Source organism: Cannabis sativa, chromosome 4 (assembly GCF_029168945.1).
Source record: "Cannabis sativa cultivar Pink pepper isolate KNU-18-1 chromosome 4, ASM2916894v1, whole genome shotgun sequence".
NCBI classification, from domain to species: domain Eukaryota; kingdom Viridiplantae; phylum Streptophyta; class Magnoliopsida; order Rosales; family Cannabaceae; genus Cannabis; species Cannabis sativa.
This window is the reverse complement of record NC_083604.1, coordinates 78,026,148-78,052,327: the sequence shown is the minus strand read 5'-3', so window position 1 is coordinate 78,052,327 and position 26,180 is coordinate 78,026,148. Positions and strand designations below refer to the sequence as shown.

At 31.7% G+C, this 26,180-nt stretch overlaps 4 protein-coding genes and 1 long non-coding RNA gene across 8 annotated transcripts; 1 reads left to right on the top strand and 4 right to left on the bottom strand.

Annotated features, from left to right (window-relative positions):
- Nucleotides 1–2,137: 2,137 nt before the first annotated feature.
- Nucleotides 2,138–3,798, bottom strand: LOC133036568 (uncharacterized). Its single transcript, XM_061113083.1, has 2 exons — nucleotides 2,806–3,798; nucleotides 2,138–2,709 (listed from the first exon to the last, which is right to left on the bottom strand). Exons 1-2 carry the CDS (start codon nucleotides 3,705–3,707, stop codon nucleotides 2,706–2,708), a joined length of 906 nt encoding a protein of 301 aa, XP_060969066.1. The 5' UTR covers nucleotides 3,708–3,798; the 3' UTR covers nucleotides 2,138–2,705.
- On the bottom strand, nucleotides 3,725–5,324 carry LOC133037176 (uncharacterized). The gene is made up of 3 exons (XM_061114027.1): nucleotides 4,610–5,324; nucleotides 3,923–4,483; nucleotides 3,725–3,801 (listed from the first exon to the last, which is right to left on the bottom strand). The coding sequence occupies exons 1-3, from the start codon at nucleotides 5,322–5,324 to the stop codon at nucleotides 3,725–3,727; spliced, it is 1,353 nt and encodes a 450-aa protein (XP_060970010.1).
- Nucleotides 5,325–11,301: 5,977 nt separating this feature from the next.
- LOC133036567 (uncharacterized) lies at nucleotides 11,302–12,198 on the bottom strand. 2 transcript variants are annotated; one of them, XR_009687169.1, is made up of 3 exons: nucleotides 12,055–12,198; nucleotides 11,850–11,970; nucleotides 11,302–11,731 (listed from the first exon to the last, which is right to left on the bottom strand). It is a non-coding gene; the product is annotated as an uncharacterized LOC133036567 (long non-coding RNA). The 2 variants fall into 2 exon arrangements; XR_009687168.1 differs by lacking the exon at nucleotides 11,302–11,731 and having other exon boundaries at nucleotides 11,814–11,970.
- Nucleotides 12,199–15,189: 2,991 nt separating this feature from the next.
- LOC115714056 (MFP1 attachment factor 1) lies at nucleotides 15,190–15,928 on the top strand. Its single transcript, XM_030642584.2, has one exon. It carries the CDS (start codon nucleotides 15,255–15,257, stop codon nucleotides 15,747–15,749), a length of 495 nt encoding a protein of 164 aa, XP_030498444.2. The 5' UTR covers nucleotides 15,190–15,254; the 3' UTR covers nucleotides 15,750–15,928.
- Nucleotides 15,929–18,376: 2,448 nt separating this feature from the next.
- LOC115714055 (protein WALLS ARE THIN 1) lies at nucleotides 18,377–21,684 on the bottom strand. Of its 3 annotated transcripts, XM_030642582.2 has the most exons (7): nucleotides 21,351–21,684; nucleotides 21,170–21,232; nucleotides 20,956–21,072; nucleotides 20,474–20,876; nucleotides 20,239–20,390; nucleotides 19,950–20,147; nucleotides 18,377–18,643 (listed from the first exon to the last, which is right to left on the bottom strand). In XM_030642582.2, exons 1-6 carry the CDS (start codon nucleotides 21,548–21,550, stop codon nucleotides 19,970–19,972), a joined length of 1,113 nt encoding a protein of 370 aa, XP_030498442.2. In that variant the 5' UTR covers nucleotides 21,551–21,684; the 3' UTR covers nucleotides 18,377–18,643; nucleotides 19,950–19,969. The 3 variants fall into 3 exon arrangements, with proteins under 3 accessions (XP_030498442.2, XP_030498441.2, XP_030498443.2); XM_030642581.2 differs by lacking the exon at nucleotides 18,377–18,643 and having other exon boundaries at nucleotides 19,741–20,147; nucleotides 21,351–21,683; XM_030642583.2 differs by lacking the exon at nucleotides 18,377–18,643 and having other exon boundaries at nucleotides 19,741–20,147; nucleotides 21,482–21,670.
- Nucleotides 21,685–26,180: the final 4,496 nt, after the last annotated feature.

The following is a 26,180-nucleotide window of genomic DNA, read 5'->3' as shown; positions in this document are numbered from 1 at the left end:
AATGGCGGAGCGGTACCGTTATTCTTCTTGAGGAAACTGCTGAGGAAAAGATTGGGGTTGCTGCTGCAAAAAATCTTCAAATTGCTGCTGTGACAAACTTTGGAATTGTTGTTGCGAAGACGACTGTTGTGGTTGAGGAGGTTGTTGTTGCTATTCCGGAGGAGCGACATAACTCTGAGAAGACGAACCACCAGGCGACTGCGACTGACTATACGTTTGAATAAAATTGTCAAAACGTGGGTTAAATATATGAGCACGTTGTTCAGGCGTCAAATTACCCCCCCAAGTGGCACGCATAGCTGAGAATATTTCTGCCACAGTGCTCATCATTTCAGTAGTTGGTTGGGGAGGCACCGTCGATTGAGTTTGAGGGATTGGTTTCTTTCCTTTGCCCTTGAGCCTTTTACCCACGCCTCTTTGATAGTCAGATCTTTGGCCTAGAACTGTTTCCAAAACGTCAAACTGATAACCAGTATCAGATTCAGATTCAGTTCCAGTATCGCTCTGGGATTGTCGTTCAAGTCGCTTCCTATCAAGCTCCTTGATCAGTTCCTCCTATTTAAATCAAAATTATTAGAATATATAATTAATATAAAATATAAATTTTAATAATAAATCATTTTATTCACTTACATAATCTTTTGCAGCTAATTCATTAACGAAAGTGTCAGACGGTTTTTTCACATGGATCTCCTTCCATGCTTCAACTACATGCTCTCCAGGAGGACCCCCCTATACGAACATAAACAATTAAATTAGTTTATTATAAGAGAAAAATATTATTAACAATTAAAGAATTAATACATACCATTCCGTGGCGTATGGACGCCAACGATTTTGTGCCTTGCGTTGTTGGATATTTCATTAGTTGCCGATTCGATTTATTTTTAGTTGAACGATTCAAAAATGCCTCGCTAACGAACAATTCGCAAACCGGTTTCCAAGTCTCGGTATTCAAGTAGTCAGGGGGGAATTTGAGAACTGTCTCCCAATCTTCTGGTTTTTTATAATGTTGTTTAAAATGCTTGTGTCTGAGTGTCTTTCGCTCACTATACCGCTCCGCCATCACCGAATATAAAGTCCCCATAAGTAGGTCTCGATGGGGATTCCCATCGATATCAAAATAGTACTATGTAATAAAATAATTTAAAATTATGTTAATTTATAAATGAGGACATAAAATTATTACAACCTTTAATAATTAAAAATCACTCACTCTAATTCGATTGAGCACTTGATCCTTGTATTGTTGGGGTACATCAGAAAAATTTAGATGACCACCCGGGCACAACATGCTTACTTGTTGGCCAAGAAATCGAACATAATTGCTTGCTTCAGTGCCAACAAATTTGCCGGTTTCAAGATCTACCTCCACCGGTAAGGGCTTACCAGCTTCTCTCCTTTTTTTTTTCGAGATTAGCGTTTGCGGCAACCCCACGACCCTTTCTGACCGGAGGTGGAACTATATATATTCGAGGGAAAAATAATTTTATTAGTAAATCATACATTCACTATTTATATTCAGAACAATGTTAGATTTCAAAAAATATGAAAACCTGATTCGCAAGACGACGGTACCCTAGAAGGATCAGGGGGATCCCTGCCATCACCATCCCCACCATGGTATGTCGCTAACGTAGCTGACATTTTACTTTACTTTGAAGACGGAAAAAAATGTAAGAATTCACAAAATGTGAAACACATAATTGAAAGATCACACAAATGTTAATGCGAAAGAAATTAAAAAGTCCTTTAATTGTAAAAATTTTTAGTAACAAATATTTACAAAATAAAAGTTACACTAACGAATCACTGTCATTTCCATCATTCACTAAGTTTACATTTTCATCCTCCACATGTTCAACTAGTAAATCATCTACTTCTTCAGCAACATAATTTTCATCAAGTTCATTATTCTCTATCTCAGAATCCACTAACTGATCGGACGATTCAACAATTACTGGAGGTTCATTCGATTGCATAATCAACTCTCCAAGATCAACCGTCAACACAAAATTGGCAGAGTTAGAATCACTAACAACATCTACATCAGTCTCATCTTCGTTGTCATTAATGTCCCAAATTTGTCGATGGCTAATATCTTCAACAACCTTCCAATCGCGACCTCTTAGTGGATCTTCAAGATAGAAAACTTGCTTCGCCTGGTTAGCAAGGATGTACGGTTCATCTTGATACCAATATCCACGAGTATTTATACTGGTTATATTATTTTCAGTGATTGTCTTCTTTCTTAATGGATTAGTGTTATACCATTTACATTCAAACAATGTCACTGTATATGCACCAGTATAAGATATAGTGATTACATCTTCAAGTGTGCCGTAGTAATTAAACCCTTCAGTTCCAGCAACAGTAACACCACTATTTTGTGTCTTTCGCTTTTGGTCTCACTTTGATGCAATAAACCGAACACCATTCACTACACAACCTTCGTAAAATGTTGCTAAGTAATCGGACCCGGAAGCGAGAGCGAGTAACTCATCACCATTTTGTAAAGTTCCAAGCTTGTGCAACTCATATATCTAAATACATAAAATGTATTAATATGAGAGGAATATAAATGGTTGAATTAAAACTTTACAATTTTGTCATTATACCTTCTTATGAAACCACGGACGGAAAGTTTGCCTATGCAAGACATCGTGATTACCATTAGGATATTCATGCCTGATCTTGTCCAAATGTTAACTGTGAAGTATGATAATGTCAAGATACGATAGAGGGAGATAGAGAATAAAAACTAAAAATTTAATAAAATAATTTATAAAAATGTAACAAACTTACTCTAAGTAAGCTTGGATTTCAGGAGAATTTTGAAGAATGTACCACTCAGCTTTTTCACGACCGATATGATCAAGAGGCTTGATAATTCCGCTAGTTAAAGGACGAGATTGAGAATTAAAAACTGAGAGATAGCGACACACAGAAGGCGCATCTTCATTTCGATCAAGCCGATTAAATCTTGTTTCACACCCTTTAAAGTACATTGAACAAAAGGTTACTGCCTCATCAGCAACATAACCTTCTGCAATTGACCCTTCAGGACGTGCCTTGTTTCCCACATAATTCTTCAATTTTTTAATGTACCTTTCAAAAGGATACATCCATCTTATAAAGACCGGGCCACCCAATATCGCTTCTTCAGGCAAATGCAATACCAAGTGTATCATTATGTCAAAAAAAGCTGGAGGAAAAATCAATTCCATCTTGCACAATAACAGAATTAAATTATTTTGAGCATCCTCCATATCTTTTACATTTAGAGTTCTAGAGCATAACTGTCGAAAAAAATTACACAGCTGAGTAATAGTTGTTGCAGTGTCACGAGGTAGAAATTTACGGACACCAACCGCTAGTACTCGCTGCATAATGACATGACAATCGTGGGATTTTAACCCAATAATGTTAGACTCATCTGGAGAAACTTTGCTCTTTAAATTTGAACAGAAGCCATCGGGAAACTTTATTCCTTTAACAAACTGACAAAAAAGTTGTCTTTTCTCACGAGTCAAAACATAAGGAGCATGCGGTTTCATTAGCCTCCCATTCCCATCTTCATAAATCCACAACGATTCTCTAATACCCATCTTCTTTAAATCATGTCGCGCATTGGTTGTGTCCTTTGATTTATCATTATCCAAGATGGTTCCTAGGAGACTATCACACACATTCTTCTCAACTTGCATGACATCAATGTTGTGTTTTAAAATATTCGTGCTCCAATACTCCAACTCGTAGAAAATACTTTTTTTCCTCCAATTACAAGTTTCTGCAACTCTTCTACGTTTCACACCCCCAAAATTTTCATGATGTCCGGGAATTTGGGGTTCGAGAGTATTAACTTGTGATAATATCTCTTCACAAGTAAATCGTCTTGGAGGAGGTCTTCTTTCAACTTTACCATCAAATCGAGTATCCCTTCTCATTGCATGGTTACTTGGCAAGAACCTTCTATGACCAACATATGATGTTTTCCCGATCACTCGAATGGACGTCGTGTCTTCATTACAAGTAGGGCAAGCTTTATAACCTTGACCACTCCACCCAGACAAGCTACTACGAGCAGGAAAATCATTCACTGTCCACAAAAGCGCAGCACGCATGGTGAACATCGAGTTGGTCGAATTATCTCTCGTTGGTACCCCATTATTCCACAACTCCTTTAATTCATCCACCAACGGTCTTAAAAATATATCCATGTCTTTACCCGGAGATTTTGCACCAGGAATAAGGGTAGATAGCAAAAAATAATTATCTTTCATACATAACCAAGGTGGTAGATTATAATTAGCCAACACCACTGGCCACATGCTGTATGCAAGACTCATGTTGCCAAATGGATTAAATCCATCAGCAGCTAACCCCAGTCGAACATTTCTTGGGTCTCTTGCAAACTCGGGATGTTTTGCATCAAAGTCTTTCGAAGCGAGACCATCGACCGGGTGTCGCAACACCCCATCATCTTTTGATTTTCCAGTATGATGTCATATCATGCTTTTCGCTGTAATCCTCGAACTATATAATCTTTTAAGCCGAGGTGTCAACGGAAAGTATCGCATGACTTTGCAAGGAACTTTTTTTCCTTTGCCGTTCTCGGAAGTAACCCAACGACTAGTTCTGCAAACTGGACAAGCCTCCTTGGATGCATTCTCCTTATAAAATAAGCAACAATTATACAAACAGACATGGATAGAATCATAACCCAAGCCTAATTTCTTCAATCTTTTTTTTGCCTCGTAGTAAGTTGATGGAATATTATTTTCCTTCGGAAACGCAAACTTTAAAAGCTTCAATAATTCTTCAAAGATGTTATTAGGAATTTTTCCCCTAACTTTTAAATGCAATAGCTTTGCTAAAAAGTTAAGAGACGAAATCCAATCACAACCGGGATACAATTCAGCTTCAATTTCCTCAAATAAGTCATCAAATAGTGGGTTTGTGGTTGGTTGTTCATCTTCTCCTTGTCGTTCCTCAGTTGTCGAGGGAAAGAAGTCTTCTAGAATAGGAATCATTTCATCCTCTGATTCAACATCGGCAACTGTTACATCATCGACGGCATCCTCAGGCTCCCCGTGATAAATCCACTTCTCATATCCTTGCATAAAACCTCGATCAAATACGTGTGCTCTAACCCTATCTATTTTTTCAAACCTACTATTTATACATCTCACACAAGGACATCGAATTCGTCCATCACAATCCTTATGTTCTGATGCCATTGCTAAAAAGGCTTGTAGACCATTCCAAAATTCATGGCAACCACAATTTCTGATTTTGGTCCAAGACTTATCGATTGTCGCCATCTACAATTTAGGCGACAAATGAAGTATTAAATATTTGAATGATTTGTAAAGTCTTATGAAATTTTATGAGTACAAATTATGCCATGTATAACCATCGCTCCTGTATATTGCAAGAAAAGAGAAGAACAATTTTGTTCTAGACTTTTTTACAACTATACAAAAGTTATGATATATTTTTAAATATAATTATAAATATGAATTATTAAATGAATTATTATTGTTCTTTATTATTAAATTTTAAATTTTTGTGTTATTTATTATTTATAAAAAAATAAATTTATTTTCTAAATTTAAATAAATATAAAATAATTAATTTTTAAATGAATTATTATTTTTTGAAACTTAAAATTAGTTATCAAAATTTAAACTAATTATATTATAAAAAAAATCATTTTACATATTACACTATAAAAATTCATTAAATTACTAATTTTTAAATTTTTAACTTTTAAATTTTTAAGTTATTTATCATTTATATAAAAATAAATTTATTTTCTAAATTAAAATAAATATAAAATAATTAGTTTTTAAATGAATTATTATTATTTAGAAATTTTATAAAATAATTAGTTATTAAAATTTCTACTAATTATATGCTTAATTCCTAAATTTATAAATTAATCTTTATTAAATAAATTTATTAAAAGTTACCATTTTCTTATTTATTCATTATTTTTAATTTTTTTTACCACCTTAAAAATACAATAAAAATTATTTTTTTTAAAATTTAAATAAAAGTTTATTCATTTAATTTAAATTAAAAAAATAAATCAAATCTTCTAATTAATCTTTTTAACTTTTAATATTTATATTATTTATTAAGCTATTAAAAAACTAATTATTATTATTAAAAAATTCATTTTATATATTAAGCTATAAAGTAATATTTTTTTTTCTATTTTTTTCATAATTCTAAATTTACTTTTCAAATCTTTAGCAAACTTAACAACAAATTAATTTAATTTCAATAAAATCTAACATAAAATAAACAAATACAAACAAATACAAATTACTAATAATACCAATCTGAAAACAAAAAGTATATCATATTATTAATTACTAAAATTAATAAAAAAACCTACAAATAACAACAATACAATATACAACATTGTTACAATATATATAAATTATATATACATTAACATAATCTATATATTTTTCTCAAAAAAAAAAAAAAACATATACTATATATTTTATATACACAAATATATAAATAAAAAAAATAAAAATCTTATATATATATATAGAATTTCTACACATTAATCATAAACCTATATATAAATATAATATATATATACAGATTAATATATACAATATATATACTACATTGTTATATACAATATATATATAATGTACGGTTTTTATATTTTATATAATAATACAATACAATATATATACTACACTGTTATATACAATATATATATAATCTGTTATATACAATATATATATAATATACAGTTTTTATAGAGTATATATACACACATAAAAAAATCAAAACTTATATATATACCCAATTGTATATACACAAATATATTTATATATATATATTTTTATATATAAATATACCCAATTTTATATACAAAAATATATATATACACAGATTTTTCTATATAAAAACTTACATTTATAAACTCAAAAATTATTTAAAACCTAAAATATATAACATTCGAAATTTAAATACACATTATATATACCAATCTAAAACCTAAAACTATATAATAACAAATCTAAAATAAAAAAACAATACTTACCAAAAATAGCCGGTGGTAGTGTTCGGTGGTGGTGCGTCGGGGTGGTGGTGCGTCGGAGTGGTGGTGCGACGGACTGGTGGTGCGTCTGAGAGGGGAGAGGCGGTTGGGATTTTTCAGTGCAGAAGGAGAAGGGGAGAGGCGGTTTAGGGTTAGGGATTTTAATTTTTAGTGAAGAAGGGAAAAGTGGGGAAGAGGGGTCTGATGGGGTTTATATAGTGCTATTAGCGGCGGGGTATTAGCGGCGGACCCCGCCGCTAATATCAATTACAACTTTATTTTTTATTTTTTTTTAAAATAAAATACTATTAGCAGCGGGGTCCGCCACTAATACCCTGCCGCTAATAGTTTGAATCACAATGGACGGGATTTTTCCCGCCCACTTATTAGCGGCGGGGTATTAGCGGCGGACCCCGCCGCTAATAGTAATAGCGGCGGGCATTAGCGGCGGACAGCCCGCCGCTAATAATTTTTTTTTTTAAAAAAAATATCAGCCTCCCAATAGCGGCGGAGACTGTGGTCCGCCGCTAATACTGCCATTATTAGCGGCGGAGGAGCTCCGCCGCTAATGTCCCCGCCGCTATTGAGGGGAATTCTTGTAGTGATTATTAAAAAAAAATGAATTTTTCTAATGTTTTTAAGAGTTGGGTATGTCATTGATCTTTATGATCGACGCCTGTTCGGCCGTCGCAAAAATAAATAGTATAAACATTGGTAGAAAATCACATGTATGTCTATGTCCTAATTGTTTAAAATTATCGGTAATAACTGGCATTATAGTTGACAATTTAGAACAGCCAACAAAGAAATTGTCAATTGTTCAAAATCATCACATTAAAAAAATTCAGATATGAGCTACACGAGCCCTAAGATCTATCAAAATCAAACTAAATAAATACAGATCTAAAACAAATCAAAATCCATGAAACAGATGCACAAAATTAAAAATTCTAAACACATAATTTCAAGTTTCAAATTAATAAATTTATAGAGTTGGTCGGGTTCGATCTACAGCTTCGACCAACTGGGATCCCAACTTCGACGCAAGTTTGGTCATTTGCGAGCCCCCAACATAGAACAACCACAAATCTGTAGACAAATAAAAAAAAGGTCAAAGATTCAATGAACAGAGAGAGAACCCAAGATCCATACAATAAATAAAAATAGAGAAGAAAAAGATGAATCTAAAAAACAGAAAAGAATAAGAAGTTGAAGAAGAGAGGATGAGATGAGGTCGATAGACATTTACCTCATGAAAGTTTTTGGGGGTCGAAGATCTCAAACACGTACTTCATTTGGGACTATCAGTCATCGAAAATGGGTTGAGAGAGAGGTGATAGTAGAGAGAGAGAGAGATAGCGAATGAGAGACGATTTGAAATGTTTTGAGCGAATGAGCGGTATTTAGGTTATTTTTGACAGTTTTAAGAGAGAGGGAATGTATATCCAAACAATCAAAGTATATTAAATTTCACTTTTCAGATTTTAATTTGATTCATGAATAAAAAAATATAAATAGCTAGTGTTACAAAATTTATAGACAATACGCAAGTGCACGTAATCAAGTAGTAAACTCACGCAAGTGAGGTCGAACCACAGGGAATTGAACTGAATACCACTAAATTAGACTTATGATTCTATTTGGTAGATAAATAATTTTGATAGATTTTGAAATAAAGATAAACAAGAAAATTAAAGAAAGCAATAAAGGTGTTTAATCAAGGATGGGAAATTAGGGAAAAGAATCATGTTGATTTAATTACCCAATTGTTAATGCTAATTACTATTCTCTTTCTTAATGTGAATGACAGATTATAAAAAGTAACCTAACTCTTTTCAGATCTTTTAGGTCCTAAATCACATGCATCTAATCAACTCTGAGATAGATTAACATATAATCAGCATTAAGCAATAATCTAAATGTCACAATGGCTATGAAAATACTTTCGTTTCACATCAAAACCTAGCTTATCCAATTTTAGCATTCCCAATTCTCACTTTTCAGATTTTGAATTAGGATCATAGAACATGTAGAAGGTGATCAATCTTAAACATGTAATTAAACACAAATATGGATAAATTCACAATCAAGAAAGGAGAAATAGCAATTATCATTAACCAAAAGTAATTTCAATCAACATTCATCATCTCCCTAAATAGGAGTTTTGTTCATAAAATCCATAATAACATCCATAATCAAAACTAAAACAGAAATTAACATAGAAATTAAAAGTTTAAGAAAGAACTAGTTGGTAATTGCATTATGAATCGCCACCATTGCTTCCTCTGCCTCCTTCTTTCACTTTTGGGTCCAATTTCTGCCTCCCTTCCTTCTAAAACATGAGCCCCTTATATAGAAATTAGGGTTGCTACCTTTGAAAAAGTCAAAAATTGGCCAAAAATCTCGTATTTCGCTCCTGTCGCGACTACATAAAGCCTAGTCGCGACCATAGGCAAAATACAAAAATAAACTTGCTGTCTGGCCTCCTAGTCGCGACCATGGAAAGTGGTGGTCGCGACTACTGAAGCAAATTTGACAACTTCAGCATCTTTCAGTAAAATGTTTATAACTTTCACATACGAACTCCAAATGAGTTGATTCAAGATGCGTTGGAAAGAAATTAAAAACTTCTATGTTTTGACTTTTTCCAAAATCTGATCAGAACATAGTCAAATATAAGCTTGAAGTTTCAGCTTTATTTTCTTGCAGAATTTTCTCTATTCTATAGATTGTTGTTTTCCGAAATTTAATCAATTTATACACTCCAATTGTGAAACCTGAAACCAAAGAAAACAAGCATAATTCTATTCCAAAAAGAATAACAAAGAAGGAAAACAACTATAAAAAGTGACCCAAAACGTAAGCTAAAAATAGCCTAACAGCCAGTAAATAATTAGAACGATAAAACAGATTGTACGAAATTGAATAAGAGATGAAGAAAAAAGTAAATTCAACATTAATCCATAAAAAGAGTTTTAAGAGAATCACATAACACCCCTTAAAAGATTTAGCCAATAACAATCATCTTAAACATCCAAATATTCAATTAAAAACATAAAAGATAAAAAGATGAAAAAGAACACTTACTCCTCCAATAGTGATTCTTATATCCAGCCGTCCTTTCTTGCTTCCTTTTTGTCTTTAAAGTTGACTTTTAGATGAAAATCTACCCTCCGTACTCGTTTAAAGGTCGAAAACAAGAACTCCCAAAAATATTCAAGAGTTGCGACTGTTGATAGAGAGTCGCTGCTCTTGGATTTTTTTTTACAAAATTGTTGTAATTCTGAAATCTTGGTACAACGACTGATGATATTTTAGTCATAACTCTTTCGATATAGCTCAAAATTAAACGATTCAAGATATTTTGAAAAGTTAAAAGAGAGATCTAGAACTTTCTTTTTGAATGTTTATCTTCAAAGTGAACGAATCACAGTAAAAGTTAGCTTAAAGTTTCAGACTTTATTTCAATCACAAACGAAGTGTGTCGAGTATCCAAAATTTAAAAAATTTCATCTGCTATATCCAAAATTTGGAAAATCAATTTGTTGAAAGTTCCACCCATTGTCACAAGACCAAGCACAGTAACCCAAATAGCGAAGCTAGTAGCAAAGTGGCAAGTTGTTGCTCCCAACTTGGGAGATGACTCTTGTCCTGTTTTGTTGGAGCAGGGTTACCCAAAATCACAACTACTCATGCTAAAATTTCAGTTACTTTTAAAGGCTTTTATCTCAGAACTAGAAATCAAGTACATTTCCTCATTCATCAGGTGTTTCGAAATTGGATTTTGTAGAACAAGATTGCTTTGAAATGAGTTGGATTCAATCCATCGTATTCTTCTCCAGTTTGTCCCCTGGAAACTCGGTGTACAACTTGCGAGATCGTTACTTACAAAATTTGCTAATTAAAGGACATATTAAGATGCCAACTACTACAAAAGGTAGTATATCGTTATTGGTGCATTTCAATATCAGCTCCTATAAATTTTAATTTAATAAATAATTTGGAAAATTACTAACTAATTATTGAGTGATATGATATTAAACACCTTAAGATACCACATAACAATAATAATACAAAAATCATTTACCAAAAAATAAAATACAAAAATTATTCAAAAAAAAAAAATCACAAAAACAAAAAAAAAAGTTATTTTTTCTCTCTTTTATGAGCATCAAAATGTTAGATATATTTATATATATACTAGTAAAAAATTACGTGCGAGGCACGTATATTAAATTTTATGCTAGATTTTTTTTATGTTATTTGAAAGTGAGATTATTATTGAATACTGAATGCAATATATTAGTGTTTAAGAAAGCTTAATGATTTAAATATGTTCTTAAGTTAATCCAAAAATAAACTAAAAATTGATGTTCCAATACTTAAAGAAATATTACTTAAATGGGGGTAAGATAAAAAGAAAATTAAAAATCAATCTCTAAATTGTTGATAATTGAAGATAGCATTAGTCTTAAAATTGTAGATAAGAAAACTAATGATAGTCATTGGTGGATTTCAATCTTCATTTTCTTTGATAGAGACAATAGTGTAATTTTTGTATTTTGCACTTTTCATTCTAGCCGGGTCCGCATATATCTGGATTATCCATTTTTTCTTTGATAAATTGATTATGGTAGTGTCGACAAAGCGGCGGTGTTCCTGCAAACAGTGATGTATTTTCATTTAAGATGATTAGACATGATGTGCATAATTTATTTAATTAAAAAATCAACTTATGAAAGGCATGTAAAACTATTTAATTTTTTAAAAACTACACCTCTGCAGTATAGTTCATTAGTTGGGCAGCATTACACGAAAATATTTTTTCGACAATATCTGCGAACATGACAGCAGATAGGCTCTTTGTATTGTCATCAAGTTCAACATATGCTATAGCACTGTAAAATGCATTATAAGATTGTTAGTATATTTTTTTTATTTTAACTTAATTTCAATAACATCATATGTTTTTTGTAATATACCGTGGTGTAGGAAATCCTTCTTGGCCGCATGTTGGCTTGTCACATATGATTTTTTCATCGCGATTGTATAAATCTATTTTTTTATGACATGCGTCACATGACATGTAATAAAAATTCTGGAGAGTGTCAGTTATTTTTATTGCCGCCTCAATCTAAATTTTTTTTTTCTACATCCAAATCAAATGGTATTAATAATAGTAAGATATTGAAACGAAAGTTTCATAAAGTAAATATTATAGTAGTTTTTACCTCATTCAGTTGCAGATTTTTCGTCAACTCTGAAATTTGGATGTTAGTCACTATTTCGTGTAATCCAACAAAAGATTTTGGAGAAGATTCGTATATCAAGCAGTTTGCTATTGCGTTTTTAATTTCTGTTTCGTTGCTCTCCGCCCTTAAAATAGAGTAAGTATTATTATAAATATAGTATACAAAAATTTAAATTTTTTTGTAAAATGTGTAGCTATAATAGTATGTGTATTTGATTTTATGAGTATTACCATTCCTTTAGTGCTTTTGCTTCGGGGAGTTGAGGATTGATTTTGAAGGTACTCGTGTCGCGTGACGATAGAGACAACCCTAAATCAAAACGTATGTGTTAATTGAATTTTTGAATTTTCGCTTTTAAATATCAGTAGTTTAATTAATGCAAACCTCTCTTGGTTTGAACAATTAGTTTTGATCCCAATATTATCGGTCTTTCTTCGATTACTTCTGCTATTTGTAAGCATTCATCGTAAACTTTATGCCCCCACATCGTCAAAAATACTGGTTTGAAGCTACAACTTTGTAAAGAAATAAAAAAAATGGATTAGCAAAAATTTTGTTAAATAGTATTTAATATATCACAATAAAAATGAACACAATGGTGTATTTATACGGGTTATTGCTTCAAATTAGTTTGAACTTGATAATTCTAATAACTCCGTGTAGACTATGTTTTTGTGAAATCAATCCCAACTATCAGATTTGAAGACTCCAACCCAGCTTGCTGAAGCGCTTCAGCCACCTAATTAATTAATTAATTAATCCAAATATAAGTTAAAATGCAAAAGTGTGTGGTTAAGGTCCATCAAATTCTCACGACCAACTCAGCTATTATTACCTCTTCAAGAGAATTGTAGTTGTCACCAATTATTGAGTAATTCTCTGATGAGCGCGTTGGTAGTACTCCACATATGTTTTGGTAGTACTCTACGTGATGAAGATGGAGACGAACTACAATTAGAGGTGGCCGCCATGGTGGTGTTGCTGTGGAAGCTTGGTGAATTAGGCGCATGACGACTATGTTGACGAACAAAACAACTTTTCTTTCTCGATTGTTTTAGAATATTTAATTGAGGGCAGAGGTGATTCAATTGTTTTAGGATATTTAATTAAAGTGATTGTTAATATCAGTTGAAATTCAAATATTTAATTTAGAATATTTATTATTATTTTATTATAGATAAATAATATTTTATTATTTTATTAAATAAAAATTAAAAGTCACCCATAAAATTCTCAAAAACCAAGAATTTCAGTTATATAGGTATACTTTATATAGAATAGATATATAAAGGGGAATTACCCCATATACCATTTTTTTAACTTTTTTTTTTAAAAATTTACGGTTTGAGTTTCTAAAGTAGTTGCAACGCTAATTGCAATAGGAGTTTCTATACGATTTTTTGTTGCAATTTAAGTTGCAGCGCTAGTTGCAATATGAGTTTCTATGTAAAATTTCGTAAAAATGCATAAAAAAAAACTATTTTGAAGTGTAAAAATGAAAAAATCCTTAAAAAAAAGATTATATACTAACGTAAATATATTGTATATATATAAATTCTACAATCTATATATATAAAAAGTATATTCTATAAAAATTACCAACAAAAATAATATATAGTAACGTAAATATATTACATATATGTAGACATATATATATTGTTAGCAATATGGGTCACGACACGATAACATAATTTGAAAACGATACAAAATAAATAAGTTTGGATGACACATTTAGCAATTGTATCGTGTCTGTATTTAAGTTTTTGACTTGTTTAGTTATTGTTTTGTGTTTGTATTTACCTTAATCGTGTTATGTCAAAGTCGTGTCATGTTATAATCGCGTTGACACGATAACACAAGTCAATTTGCATAGATTCCATTTTTTTTTTCAAAAAATTTGTGTTTATCTTGCTAATCGTGTTATCGTATCTTGTTCATATCGTGTGACCTGCTAATTAATCATGTTGTGTTCGTGTTTAATGTTTCAACATGTTTAATAAATATGTTATGTTCGTGTTTACTTTAATTGTATCAATCGTGTTATAAATATATCATCACGAACACGATATGATAACATGAATTGCTTGTCCTAAGATTATAAAAAAAAACGTCGCTCATGTAATAAAATATTTAAATCTTATTTTCGACTGTGTATACTACTTGAAAGTTTCTAAAAAATTATAATTGACCCTAAATAATTATAACGTACACAAAATTTCTTAAAAATCTACCTAAACACAACATTTTTTAATAATTAATGTACAAAATTATGCCTAGTATTTCTCAACTTCAATATTTATTTACCCGTTTTATAAATTCACATATAAATTTTTTAAAATTAAATGATAATAATAAAGAAAATCATCTAATATACTATTGGAAAATTTTATAATGTACCCCTTAAAATTGATATATTGATGAACCCCTATCTGTTTTAGCATTCGAAATAATTTTTTAGTCAAATTTTTTCTCAGGGTGAGACATCCTGCAAAATTTTAAGAAATTCGAAAAAATTTAACACGCCGAAAACTACGTTCAAACAGTGTGTTGCACGCGTGACTATTTTATTTTATACGCGTGTAAAATAGACTGTTTGAATGTTATTTTTTATATTGTAAATTATTCTGAATGCATCAATACATCTTTTTTAAGGGTGCATTATAGAATCACCTTATGCTATTTTTAATTTTTTCCTTTTAATTTAGTTTAAGTTTAGCTCTAATAATTACTATGTGAAATTGAGTTACAATTTTCATTAGTTGTTAAATAAATTTATGTAAATATACAAAAAAGAATAAATTAAAATATATATAAAAAAAATCCTTAATAATAATAAATAAATTTCAATCAAAAAAAAAAAATAATAAATAAATAAATCTCTATTTCATTTCAGCCATTATTGAAGTAGGAAGAAATTACTCGAGATAACAATGGCAGACGAAGAGACCTCCGCCATAACCCCTCCGTCTTCAAACACAGTCTCAGATCAAGACTCAACAATGGAGGCTCCGGCGAATGAGTCCCTAGAATCGACCACCACAACGAAGCCGAGCAGCCAAGCCACATTCAGTATATGGCCACCGAGCCAGCGCACTCGAGACGCCGTGGTGAACCGTCTCATTGAGACCCTTTCCACACCTTCCGTTCTCTCTAATCGCTACGGTACCACTCCTCCCGAAGAATCCTCCTACACCGCCCGCATCATTGAAGAGGAGGCCTTTTCATCCGCCGCTAGCTCCGCTTCTGCCTCCGAGGATGATGGCATTCAGATTCTCCAGGTTTACTCCAAGGAGGTCAGTAAGCGAATGCTTGATGTCGTCAAAGCTAGGGCTGCCTCCTCCTCCTCCTCTGCTGATGGTGCTTCACAGCCCGAAACTGGGGGCTTCGCTGATTCAAATGTTGAGAATAACGAGGCATCTTCTTGATCTGTCTATCTCTAGTGATTCTGAGCTTTTATTTTACAATCCAATGCATATTAGGTTCTTCTTCTTATAAGTTCTAGGTTTTTTTTTTTGTTTATTTTCATTGATTGTTCTTTGTCAGATATTGGTTAAATTGGAGTTGAATTTCAGGGGTTTCCCTTGTGCAGAGCTGTTATCATCAACAGTGTTGTTTTGTGTTTGATCTTTAATTATGCTTTTACTATAATTACTTGTTCTAGATTATATTAAATTTGAAATGATAGAAATTTAGGAATATCATCTTTGAACCTTAGAATATAATCAAATTGATTGTCTGTCTTGTTGATAAGTACTAACAAAATTTGACCTTTAATTATGCTTTTGCTATAATTACTTGTTCTAGATTATATTGAATTTGGAAAAAATGCTTCTCATATTAGCTGAAATAATGAAATGTAGGAGTATCTTCTTTGAAATTTAGAATATGATAACAAATTGATTGATTGTGTGTCTTGTTGATAAGTACTAACAAAATTTGATGTTCAAGTTCAGCTCTTGATGATCTCAGAAACTATTGGAATTATCCATGGTTTTAAAGTCCTGCTATTATAAATCTTGTGTGTGTTGATGACACTTTTTTGTTTTTTGTTTTTGTAATGAAAAGCTTTGGTTGAGGAAGGTGGAGGGGTTTCAAATTGTCTTCAAAAGTATTGTTTATGGAAAGGTGAGGGTGTTGGCTGTGATTTTGATGAGAACCTGCTGTAGAGTACTCAAACCAGTAGCAATGACAGTAGGAAACAATAGAACAGTGACAAGAAAATAGTTGAAAATTATGGAAGATTGATATTGAATGTATGAGAAAACCCATTTACAAACTGATGGGAGCTCTTAGGCCCCTTTGATGCAAATAGTGATTTACTCAATTCATTGCATACTTTCTATGTTCTCTTACTCACTTATATATAGTAAGTAAGGCTTTGGTTGAGGAAGCTGAAGGGGTTTCAAATTGTCTTCAAAAGTGTTGTTTGTGGTGTGGACAGCTGCTAAATGTGAGGTAGTCGGCTGTGATTTTTTATTCAAATACAAGTCTTTGTACAAAGAATTCTATTATGGCTTTTTTAGGTTTCTGTGAGTTAGATCGGAGAGACAACTTCTTGGGAAATCCTATTCTTTTTTTTTTTCTTCAAACAGTAGAATTAAGGATTATAGGATCTTCTCTGAAACTCATAGGATTACTTTGATCTAAAATAGTCTACTCTCCTTCTTCTGAAGAGCAGATCTGTTGCGACTCTCTTGATAAGCTCGTCTAGAAATTTGGTGGATTGGCAATTCGAACAAAACCAAGTTCTTAGCGTTGACAAATTGGGACTCCCTTTGTCCCCAAAAAGGGTTTGGAGGTCTTGGTCTCAAGAAGTTTATGGTTATTAATTAAGCTTGGTTGGAAGCTTGCTGTGAATCATCCATCTCTTTGGTGTGAGGTTTTGAGAGCGAAATATTTGAAATATGATGACTCCCTTTGGTCAGTTTCAATCCCCTACTCTGCTTCTTGGATGGCGAAGGGCATTCTTTCTAATTTCTATACTCGACGGACCTTTGAAATTCTCCTTGGATAGCATGGTTGAGTTGGGATTAGTATTTGGCTACCTTAAATCCTTGATGTGAAAGAAATGGTTGCTATGAGGGATCGGTGCTCTTTGATCGCATGACAGTTGGGAGTTTGATGAATTGAACATTTGGTTTGTTCCTAGTTTGGTTTGGCGAGCTCGATAAACCTTGCTAAAAGATTACCTAGAAAGGCCACTGATGTGCTTTTTTAAAAAGGTTCATTTGACAACAGTTTTACTATTAAAGAGGCGTAGAGCTCTAATTAGACTTCATACAAAATAAGACTTTAGGCAACGTTTGGTTAAAGGGAATAAAAATATAGAAATAGGAATGTAAATGAGAATAGATATAGAAATAGAATGGAATTAAATTTAAAATGCATAAAAAAATTATTAAATTTGTTCTCATATTGTATTGGAATGATCTTTCATTCCATTTCAAAATAGAATAACCATTTTATCAAAATGATAGAAAAGTCATTTTATTGGAGTGACATTCAAATACTTTATGAAATGCAACAAAATAAAGAAAAATAAAAATTATTTTATTTTCATTCCATTTCATTACCTCCAACCAAACACCACCTCAGTGTTTGGAAAGAGGTGTGGAAGCTACTTGTTGTATAGAGGATCAATTTAATTGTTTGGAAAGTGGGGAGAGACATCTTTGCATTTGGAGCTTGCCTCCAACAGCTCTTGGACAATGTTGTTAATTATGCTTTGTGTCACAATAATGAGGATTCCTTCCTTTTATCTATTTTTTAGCTATTAGGAGTGATGCTTATCGTTGATCCTCCTTTCCTTCTAAACCAAAAGGAGTCTTTGGCTGCTGGTGACAGGGTTGTTAACCAGGCCCGGCCCTGGGCATAGGCTGGCTAGGCCTGTGCCTAGGGCCCACCCAGCCCAGGGGCCCAAATTTTTTTTACCTCTTTTAAAATTATACATTTTTTTTTACCGATTTTGAAAAATACCACATTTTTTCTAACATAAGGGCCCAATTTTTTTTTTTCCTATGGCCCACTTTATTTTAAGGCCGGCCCTGTTGTTAACTTATGGTGATTAAGACTTTCACTATCAAGTCTCAAGTTGGCAATCCTCTTGTAGTAGAATGTAGAAGCCTATGCTCTTCTTCATGCTGTTGCACTTGCTGATTCGAGGGATCGGGCCTGTCCAATCATTCTTTCTGATTGCAAGCAGCTGGTTAAGGGGAGCCGAAGCCTCATTTAGTCTTTGATGAAGCCTTGAATGAAGTATGAAGTGTATCCACCGAAATGAAGATCAAGTAGCCAACTACTAGGTTGCCTTTTGCTTCGTCTACAAGAAGAAGAGTTGATGTGAATGAAATAGATTTTGGCAAAATTACAGCAGGCATCGAAACCAAGATAGTGAGGCAGTTGCTGTTGATTCTCTATGGATACATAACACACTATTTTCCAGTGAAGTAGAACACAACTTCTACAATGGTTTAGGTCTTGTCTTTCTTTTTTAAGATAAGTATTTAGATTTCAAGAAACTTCAGTGGAACGTGTAATATAATTTTTTATTATTACTATTTTTTTAGCCTTTTTATTTAATTTCAACAAATCAGTTCTCTTCTAGGCCCCTCACTCATAATCACTTCTCTTAAATTTCATCTGTATCTTAAACAAGCACAACTATAAGCAGCCACATTGACCAACCAGATTAGACACAATTTACTTTCTAAGTGAGTAAAGCTAGTGTAATGACAACACACCTTTTTATGACAGTACTATAAGTATTGATCATCTAAAAAGCTGTGAACACTTGCTTTGTATTGGTATACTTCTTAGCATTATTTATGTTTAGTGGTGATAAATGTGGCATTCCCTCCTAATCCCAAAAAAGAAAAAATCATATTAATTTTGAATTTTGAAAAGACTACTACAATATTTATTTTTTAGAATTGTATTTGAGTGATACCAGCTCTATTCAAAGGGATCAGCAATTAAGATTCTCTAAATGAGTGATTTTTAATTCACGATGGTTTCCTAGATTGATCTTTGCTGATAAGAGATAAGTCTCTCACAGATACTTTGCTCATATTAAAATCTCTTGGAGGAGGTGGAGTAGGCTATACATTAAGGCTGAACTAGTATAAATTTGGTTATGATTTGTCAATTTCTTTTATTTTGTTTTCTGCATTATTTGTTATTGTTTTTCTAAGATAGAATCTACCAAATTTTGATTTGATTGTGTTGTGTGCTTACAAAATATTCCTTAGATTTCTCTAAAAGTATCACTTTTAATACATAGAATAAATAGTGGTATGAGAGTTCAGACATCTAAATGCAACCTAAAGCCTTAAAAAAAAAGTATTACATAGGTTATACACAAATTTGGTGATAAAAGATTACTTATTTGTGAGAAATACTATAAGGCACTTGTCTAAATATGATTCGAATCAAACTATAACATAAATATATCTCAAAATCTTGAGGGAGATATCATTATTGTTCATTGCACCTCTATCTCTACATAGACATATACTTTTCTTGACCCCTCACTCACATGCTTTTTCCTCTTAAATTGCATCTGCATCTTAAGCAAGCACAACTGTAAGCAACCAAATTTGAGTAAAGTTAGTGTAATGATCACACACCTTTTCTTTTCATGACACTACTATTCATTACAGGCTTGAATCAATGGTTGGACAAGGGTAGATTTCTCAAAATTGTCCACCTTATCTTTATTTGACATTGAAGGAAGTTTCATTCTCTCTTGGGCAAACTTTCTTTCCTCATTCTTTCCCCAAACCACTAAGTAAAGACCCGTAGCAACCAACACTGCGCCGATAATGCTGCAATCCAAGAAAAACACTAAGTTTCAATACATAAAACTTAAAGAAGAAGACAATAAGAAAGAATCAAGTTGGAATGGTTAGAACCTACCCTCCCAAGTGAAATTCTTCTCCTAAAACAATGGAGGCCAATATGGCCACAAGTAAGGTCTGTAAAGGCATGTACAAGGAAACAAACACAGGGCCACTTTTGCCAGTAACCCATATCTGTATTGCAAATGCCATGCCTGAAGCTACCAGACCCTGCAACCACCCCCACCAATGCATATAAGTTAAAACAAAAATAAACCAAGCTAATTTTCCTCATTGAGTAAAAACTAACTAACCGAGTAGAAAAGAATGAAGAGTTCACTACTAGAGCTAAATTGCCAAGCTTGGAAATCTGGTTCAAATGATACTGCAATTACAAAAAATTGCAGTATACTGAAGAAGCAAGTATATGAGGTGACTGAGAGCCTTGCCGGGTATTTCTTCAATAATGGGGCTTGTAACACAAACCAACTGGACCAACATAGGCAACGGCAGAGGAGAATGACACAACCCAATGCCCAGTTCTTATCTTGATCATCTTCAAGTGTGGACATTAATTGAGAGTGGTGGATCTGTAAAGTTGGTTTATAGATAGTTGGTCCTCTATAGAGTGTTATAACTGAAGCTCCAGCTACTGAAGACATAGTTCCAAGCACCTTAGCTATACCATCTTTTCTGTTCAAGTGAACCTGTTCTAATCTACAACCCAAACTCAATTGTAAGTTATTCTGTTCTATTTCAAGCTTTAAGAGATTAAATTTTCTATGTAATAACTTGCCTGAATATGGTTGCCATGATAAATGTTATAGCAGGAATAGCATTATCCATTGCACAAGCAAAAGTTGGTGATGTTTTCTCCATTCCCAAGAGGTACAATCCTTGATTTAATGTAATTCTGCTCAGAAAACAAAAATTTCCAAAACTTCAGATTTTTCCAAAATAAAAAAGATTGTTTCTTGTCTTTGGGGAAAAAGATCAAACACATAACATACCCAACTAGTCCATGGATAAAAAATTGAATCAGGAAGGAAAAGCTCAAGGGTGGCCTATCTTTCCTATAACATAAAAACAAAATATTTAATTGAAGAGAAAAATAAGAACCCAGAAACTAAAAATCAAGAATTTTCATGAAAGAAATTGTGGGAAGTACTTTATTATAATAAAACTTCATACTTCTCTAAAATATATGCAAAGGGCATCAAGACAGAGAAGGCAATGATATTCCTATAAAGTGGGAAAACTAGCTTGCTCACACCCATGTTAAGGGCAGTTTTAAGCAATACATGGTTCCCAGCATGTCCCACCTGGAACAAAATGGAGGCCAAGTGAACTTGGGCACTTTCAGGCACATGGCAAAGCCACCTATCTGCCATGGAATTAAAGATCAGAGCTTTATTCCAATGATGGGTTAGTAGAACAGTAGTACTCAGTTGATGAAGCTCCAAGATTGATGAGAATTGTATTGGTCACTCACTATATGTAGAATGTAGATGCCTTTTCCAAACCATTAAAAGTCAAGGGTCAGACACAAATATCCTAATTAAGAATTACAAGTTTGTTTTTTTTTTATGTGAAAGTGACTACTTTTACAGTTACAGGTATTCATTTTCAGTGATATTTTGGTTTTTACTTTTAGCTCAAGTAAGTTGATATTTGATTACTGTTGGTTAGAACTGGAAACATTTTAATATTTTAATATGTTTAATAATTAATATACAAAATATGGCTTAAACTTAAACATATGTCTAATTGTATAGATCATTGTTATTGGGCATGCCTACTAAAGTGGTGCTCTATGGTAATGATGTTAAGTTAAATGAGATTTAATACTTAATTACACATTGAAGAGGGTACGTATCATTTCTTAATTATATATTATTGTGATTGATTGATAGTGTATTAGATATAAAAAGCTGTAAACACTAGCCTTGGATGTGGTATACTTCTTAACATGATTTTTGTTCTTGGAGTAAAAATATGTAATAAAAATTGTAGTAGCATAGGTCAGCAATGACAATGAGTCATTATTGTTTAGTTTGAGGACAAAACAAAACAGTGAAACATAACATAAGTTATTGTCATTTTCTATCTAAGGAAAGAGGCATCTTATTTTACTACATTATTAAACCAAACTAAACTATTCTATTGTATAAAACGACAGCTTTGTTGGAGGGTGGTTCTGTTTTTTTTTTTTTATTGTAACGATTATGACACAATGCAATCTCAATTAATAAACTATATTTTTTAATGCAATACTATACATGTTAATTCAATTCAATGATATTTTTTGCTGAGTTTTTAATTTTATTGATAATTAAAAGTATAAAATTAATAAAACGACAATGATACTCTCAAATTGTGGTTGAGTCGGATTGTAGGTGTGTTATTGATGCTTTTCATATTTCAACTCAAATGTTATTGCCTTTAGGTTCAATTATTTTCGATTGACGTATTCTAATTTCAGTGATCAACAATATCTCGTATGTTTGTTAAATAATTTGCAAACAATGCAGCTAATTGTTTAGCGACTACTACTTCTTCTAATACAGGTTGTATTTATTATAGGGGGCTTGTCCTTACTGCTTTTTAAATAATTATTTTGAAAGATTTGTATATCTAATAAAATTGTAATTTTTTTCATCAAAATAAAGTTTAAATTGTTAGAGATATTATTACAATGGAAGAAAATCAAGATTTATTACAACTCTATTGTAAAATAATACAAGGACTAAACTAAAAGATTTATTAAATATATGTTACAATACATATATATACACTATATATTATATATATATGAAAGGTAGAAGAGAAGATTACAACACATGTAATATAATATATGTATATATAATAAGAGAATAATATATATATAAACACTCACTCACAACCTTGAGTGTAGATTAGTGGGGATCACCATGACTTGAACAAGGTATTACACCTTTGTCCAAAAGCTTATTTCCCCCTATCTCTAAGCACTAAGGGAACTCTCTAGGAAATAGCTTTGGGAATTATCAAGCCTTAGGGTTTTCTAGCAAAGTGCTTTCTTGATAGAAAACTTCTTCTCCAAAATGAGCACCTTAGACCTCTTTATATAGTGTTTAGGATATCACCATTTGAAATTCAAAATTCATAAGTCATAACCTCCATGGATGTTATGGACTCAATAAAGAGATGTAACTCATGCACACCATAACTCCTATAGAGATGTAACTCATGCACATCATAACTCCTATACCATTAAGAATTTCAAATAAAGATGTGTAACACCTTTTACACTCTTAAAGTTGGTGATAATGGTGGAAGTTACTCATAGTAACAACTCCTCCAAATATTACAAAATGATGACACATAATATATAATGTCATATGTTACATATTAGTTTGTTACATGTATTTAATCTACACATTATATTATTGATAAATAATATAACAATCCCCCACTAGATTAAATATTATCTCTTTAGTAACAAACTTGTAATTTTTGTAACATTTATTTAATCAATCAAAAATATTATATCAAAATATAACATTCCCCCACTTTGATTGACTAAATACACACTTTTAAGAAGTCTTGCTTAGGTGCATTAGGTAAAATGTCTTTCGACTTGAATTTTACCTTAGTGTAGTTACCACAAAGTTTGATGAAATTTTGGTTGTCGTAGCATTGAACCATTATTCCTTTAATACAAACCGGTGATAACACACACACCCTCGCTAATGCTCACTTGAGACCGCAGGTCTCGCTCTTGCACCGTTAATGGCCATGTGCAAAATTCCAATTCATGGACTCTCTAGAGAAGACTCCCAATTCTCACAAGAGGCGGCACCACCTCTAGCCTATATAGGTGGAGTTTTAGTGTCTCACCACTCTTTAGACACTTCTTAAGCTTAAGTGAGTTTTCTTAAGCTTAAGCTCCATTAAAAAACCTTTCGGTTTTAACCCTCAATTTTCACCACATGTACTCATTCATAGATGAGACAATTGAGTACCATATTCACTCTATTGACTTGTTATTACCTATTGAACTTAAGACTAGATGTTTACTAGTGTTAAGATAGGTTACCATCAATGAGCAAAACACTAAGGGAGTTTAGGTCCCATCCCTCGAAAATTCATGCTTTAATCTTGTACGGAGATTAAGCGATTTGTTATAACCTTTCACTATTGATTCCATGTGAATCATGCATGCCAAAATATAGTGTTCACTTTGCGACCACTTTTCTCCTTAAGTACTTAAGCTTTGAAAATTCAATCATAAGTGATTAATTTTCACACAACTCAAATTCTCAATAATTTTGATACCAAACATATCAAAATTAAACACTAATTTAGACACCAAACATGTCTAAATTATACTTTATTTTAAGACACCAAGCATGTCTTAAACTTTTACATTGGAGTATCACCCCCACACTTTCACATTTCACTATCAAGATAATATCTTGATTTTAAAATATAGAAGACCACTTTGTCTCTATAACTCTTTTAATTAATTTCCTTCTTGAAATTATTTTCACTTAACTTTGACACCAAAATATGTCAAAATTTTACATATACACATAGCCAAATTTGATTTAGAATTTGAATTCAAAATCAAATAAATTAATCAATAATGTCTCAACACATTTTGATTAAATTTGTGGCTCACCCCCACATTTTTACCATAAAGTGTATATAAAATATCACTTTTGTGTATTTTCCTCTTCAAATGACTCTTTAAGGCCACTTTAAAAATACCATTTGACATTTTTAGTTTTCTCAACAAAACTAAAATATCAAACTCACATTACTACTCATAAAATAATGTGATTATTTTTACTCATAATTTTAAGGTTATCTCCTTATTGAGATTAGCCCAAAATTATACCAAAGTTAACAAAATTCTCATCAATTTTGTTCACAACTTTGATCATTTAAGATTCAAAATTGCTTCTCCAATTTTGTTATCTTTTCACTATTTTTGAATCCACATTGATTCATTTACTTTTGAGTCCAAAATTGCTCTTCCAATTTATGGCTCATTTCACAAGTTTGGGTTCACTTTTAATCCATTTGTTCTTGCTTATGACAATGCAAGTCCAATAAAAGTGTAACTCTCATAGTCCACTTTTTCTTATCTCAAATATGAGATGATTATCTCTTATAACCCAATAAAAGATGTAACTTCTCAAAAGCCATCTTTTATTATCTCATAAAGTGAGATGTTCACTACCAAATTGAAAAAGAATTTAAAATATTCTTTATTCACAAAATAGATGATAATAATTCTCACAATAATAATAAACACTATTTTATTACTATCAACATTATTATCATGCTATTGCTATGTAACTCATATGTTAATATAATATGTATGTTACTAATCAATATCTCATATGTAACATACACATAATATCAATATTAAATTCACAATATATATGTTACATATCTCATATGTATATAATATATATACTATAATATACATATATATCATATACACATAATATACATTAATTACACAACTATATATGTTACATACCTCACACATATATAACATATATACATTTTAATACACATTCATGATATATATTATATATAATATATGTATTATATATGCATGTCTTAGATAAATACATAGAAATAATTATTTCTACATATTTAATCTCACTAATATATATTATATCACATACTCTACATATATATAATATATATTACTCATATATATACATGTTATATATTATATATCTCACACATATACATAAAATAACATGATATAAATTTCAAATATCATATTATATACTACTATATATATTAATATGATACAAACACATAATCCCATATATGTCACATATATATAACTCATATATATCATATATATTACTATCATATGAAATAGTAAATCACATAATATACACCACCATGCTCACCCATGAATGGTTTTCACATAAAATCTCTTATCCTTTGTATTTTCAAAATCTTGATTTATCTCATCTTCCATTGAAAAGGAATAAGCTTTTGATTGTTAGA

Bases quoted from the DNA above. Each gene is read 5' to 3' on its own strand.
- LOC133037176 (XM_061114027.1), bottom strand. From the start codon at position 5,324: ATGGCGACAATCGATAAGTCTTGGACCAAAATCAGAAATTGTGGTTGC. The intron at 4,484-4,609 runs GCAAAGGAAAAA...GAAAATCAAAAG, and splicing joins TTGGGTTACTTCCGAGAACG to ATGATGGGGTGTTGCGACAC. The intron at 3,802-3,922 runs GTAAAGTTGAAA...TGTGAAACGTAG, and splicing joins AAGGGATACTCGATTTGATG to AAGAGTTGCAGAAACTTGTA.
- LOC133036568 (XM_061113083.1), bottom strand. From the start codon at position 3,707: ATGCAAGTTGAGAAGAATGTGTGTGATAGTCTCCTAGGAACCATCTTG.
- LOC115714056 (XM_030642584.2), top strand. From the start codon at position 15,255: ATGGCAGACGAAGAGACCTCCGCCATAACCCCTCCGTCTTCAAACACA.
- LOC115714055 (XM_030642582.2), bottom strand. From the start codon at position 21,550: ATGGCAGATAGGTGGCTTTGCCATGTGCCTGAAAGTGCCCAAGTTCAC. The intron at 21,073-21,169 runs GTATGTTATGTG...TTTTCTGAGCAG, and splicing joins TTTATCCATGGACTAGTTGG to AATTACATTAAATCAAGGAT. The intron at 20,391-20,473 runs GTTAGTTAGTTT...GGGTGGTTGCAG, and splicing joins TCTTCATTCTTTTCTACTCG to GGTCTGGTAGCTTCAGGCAT.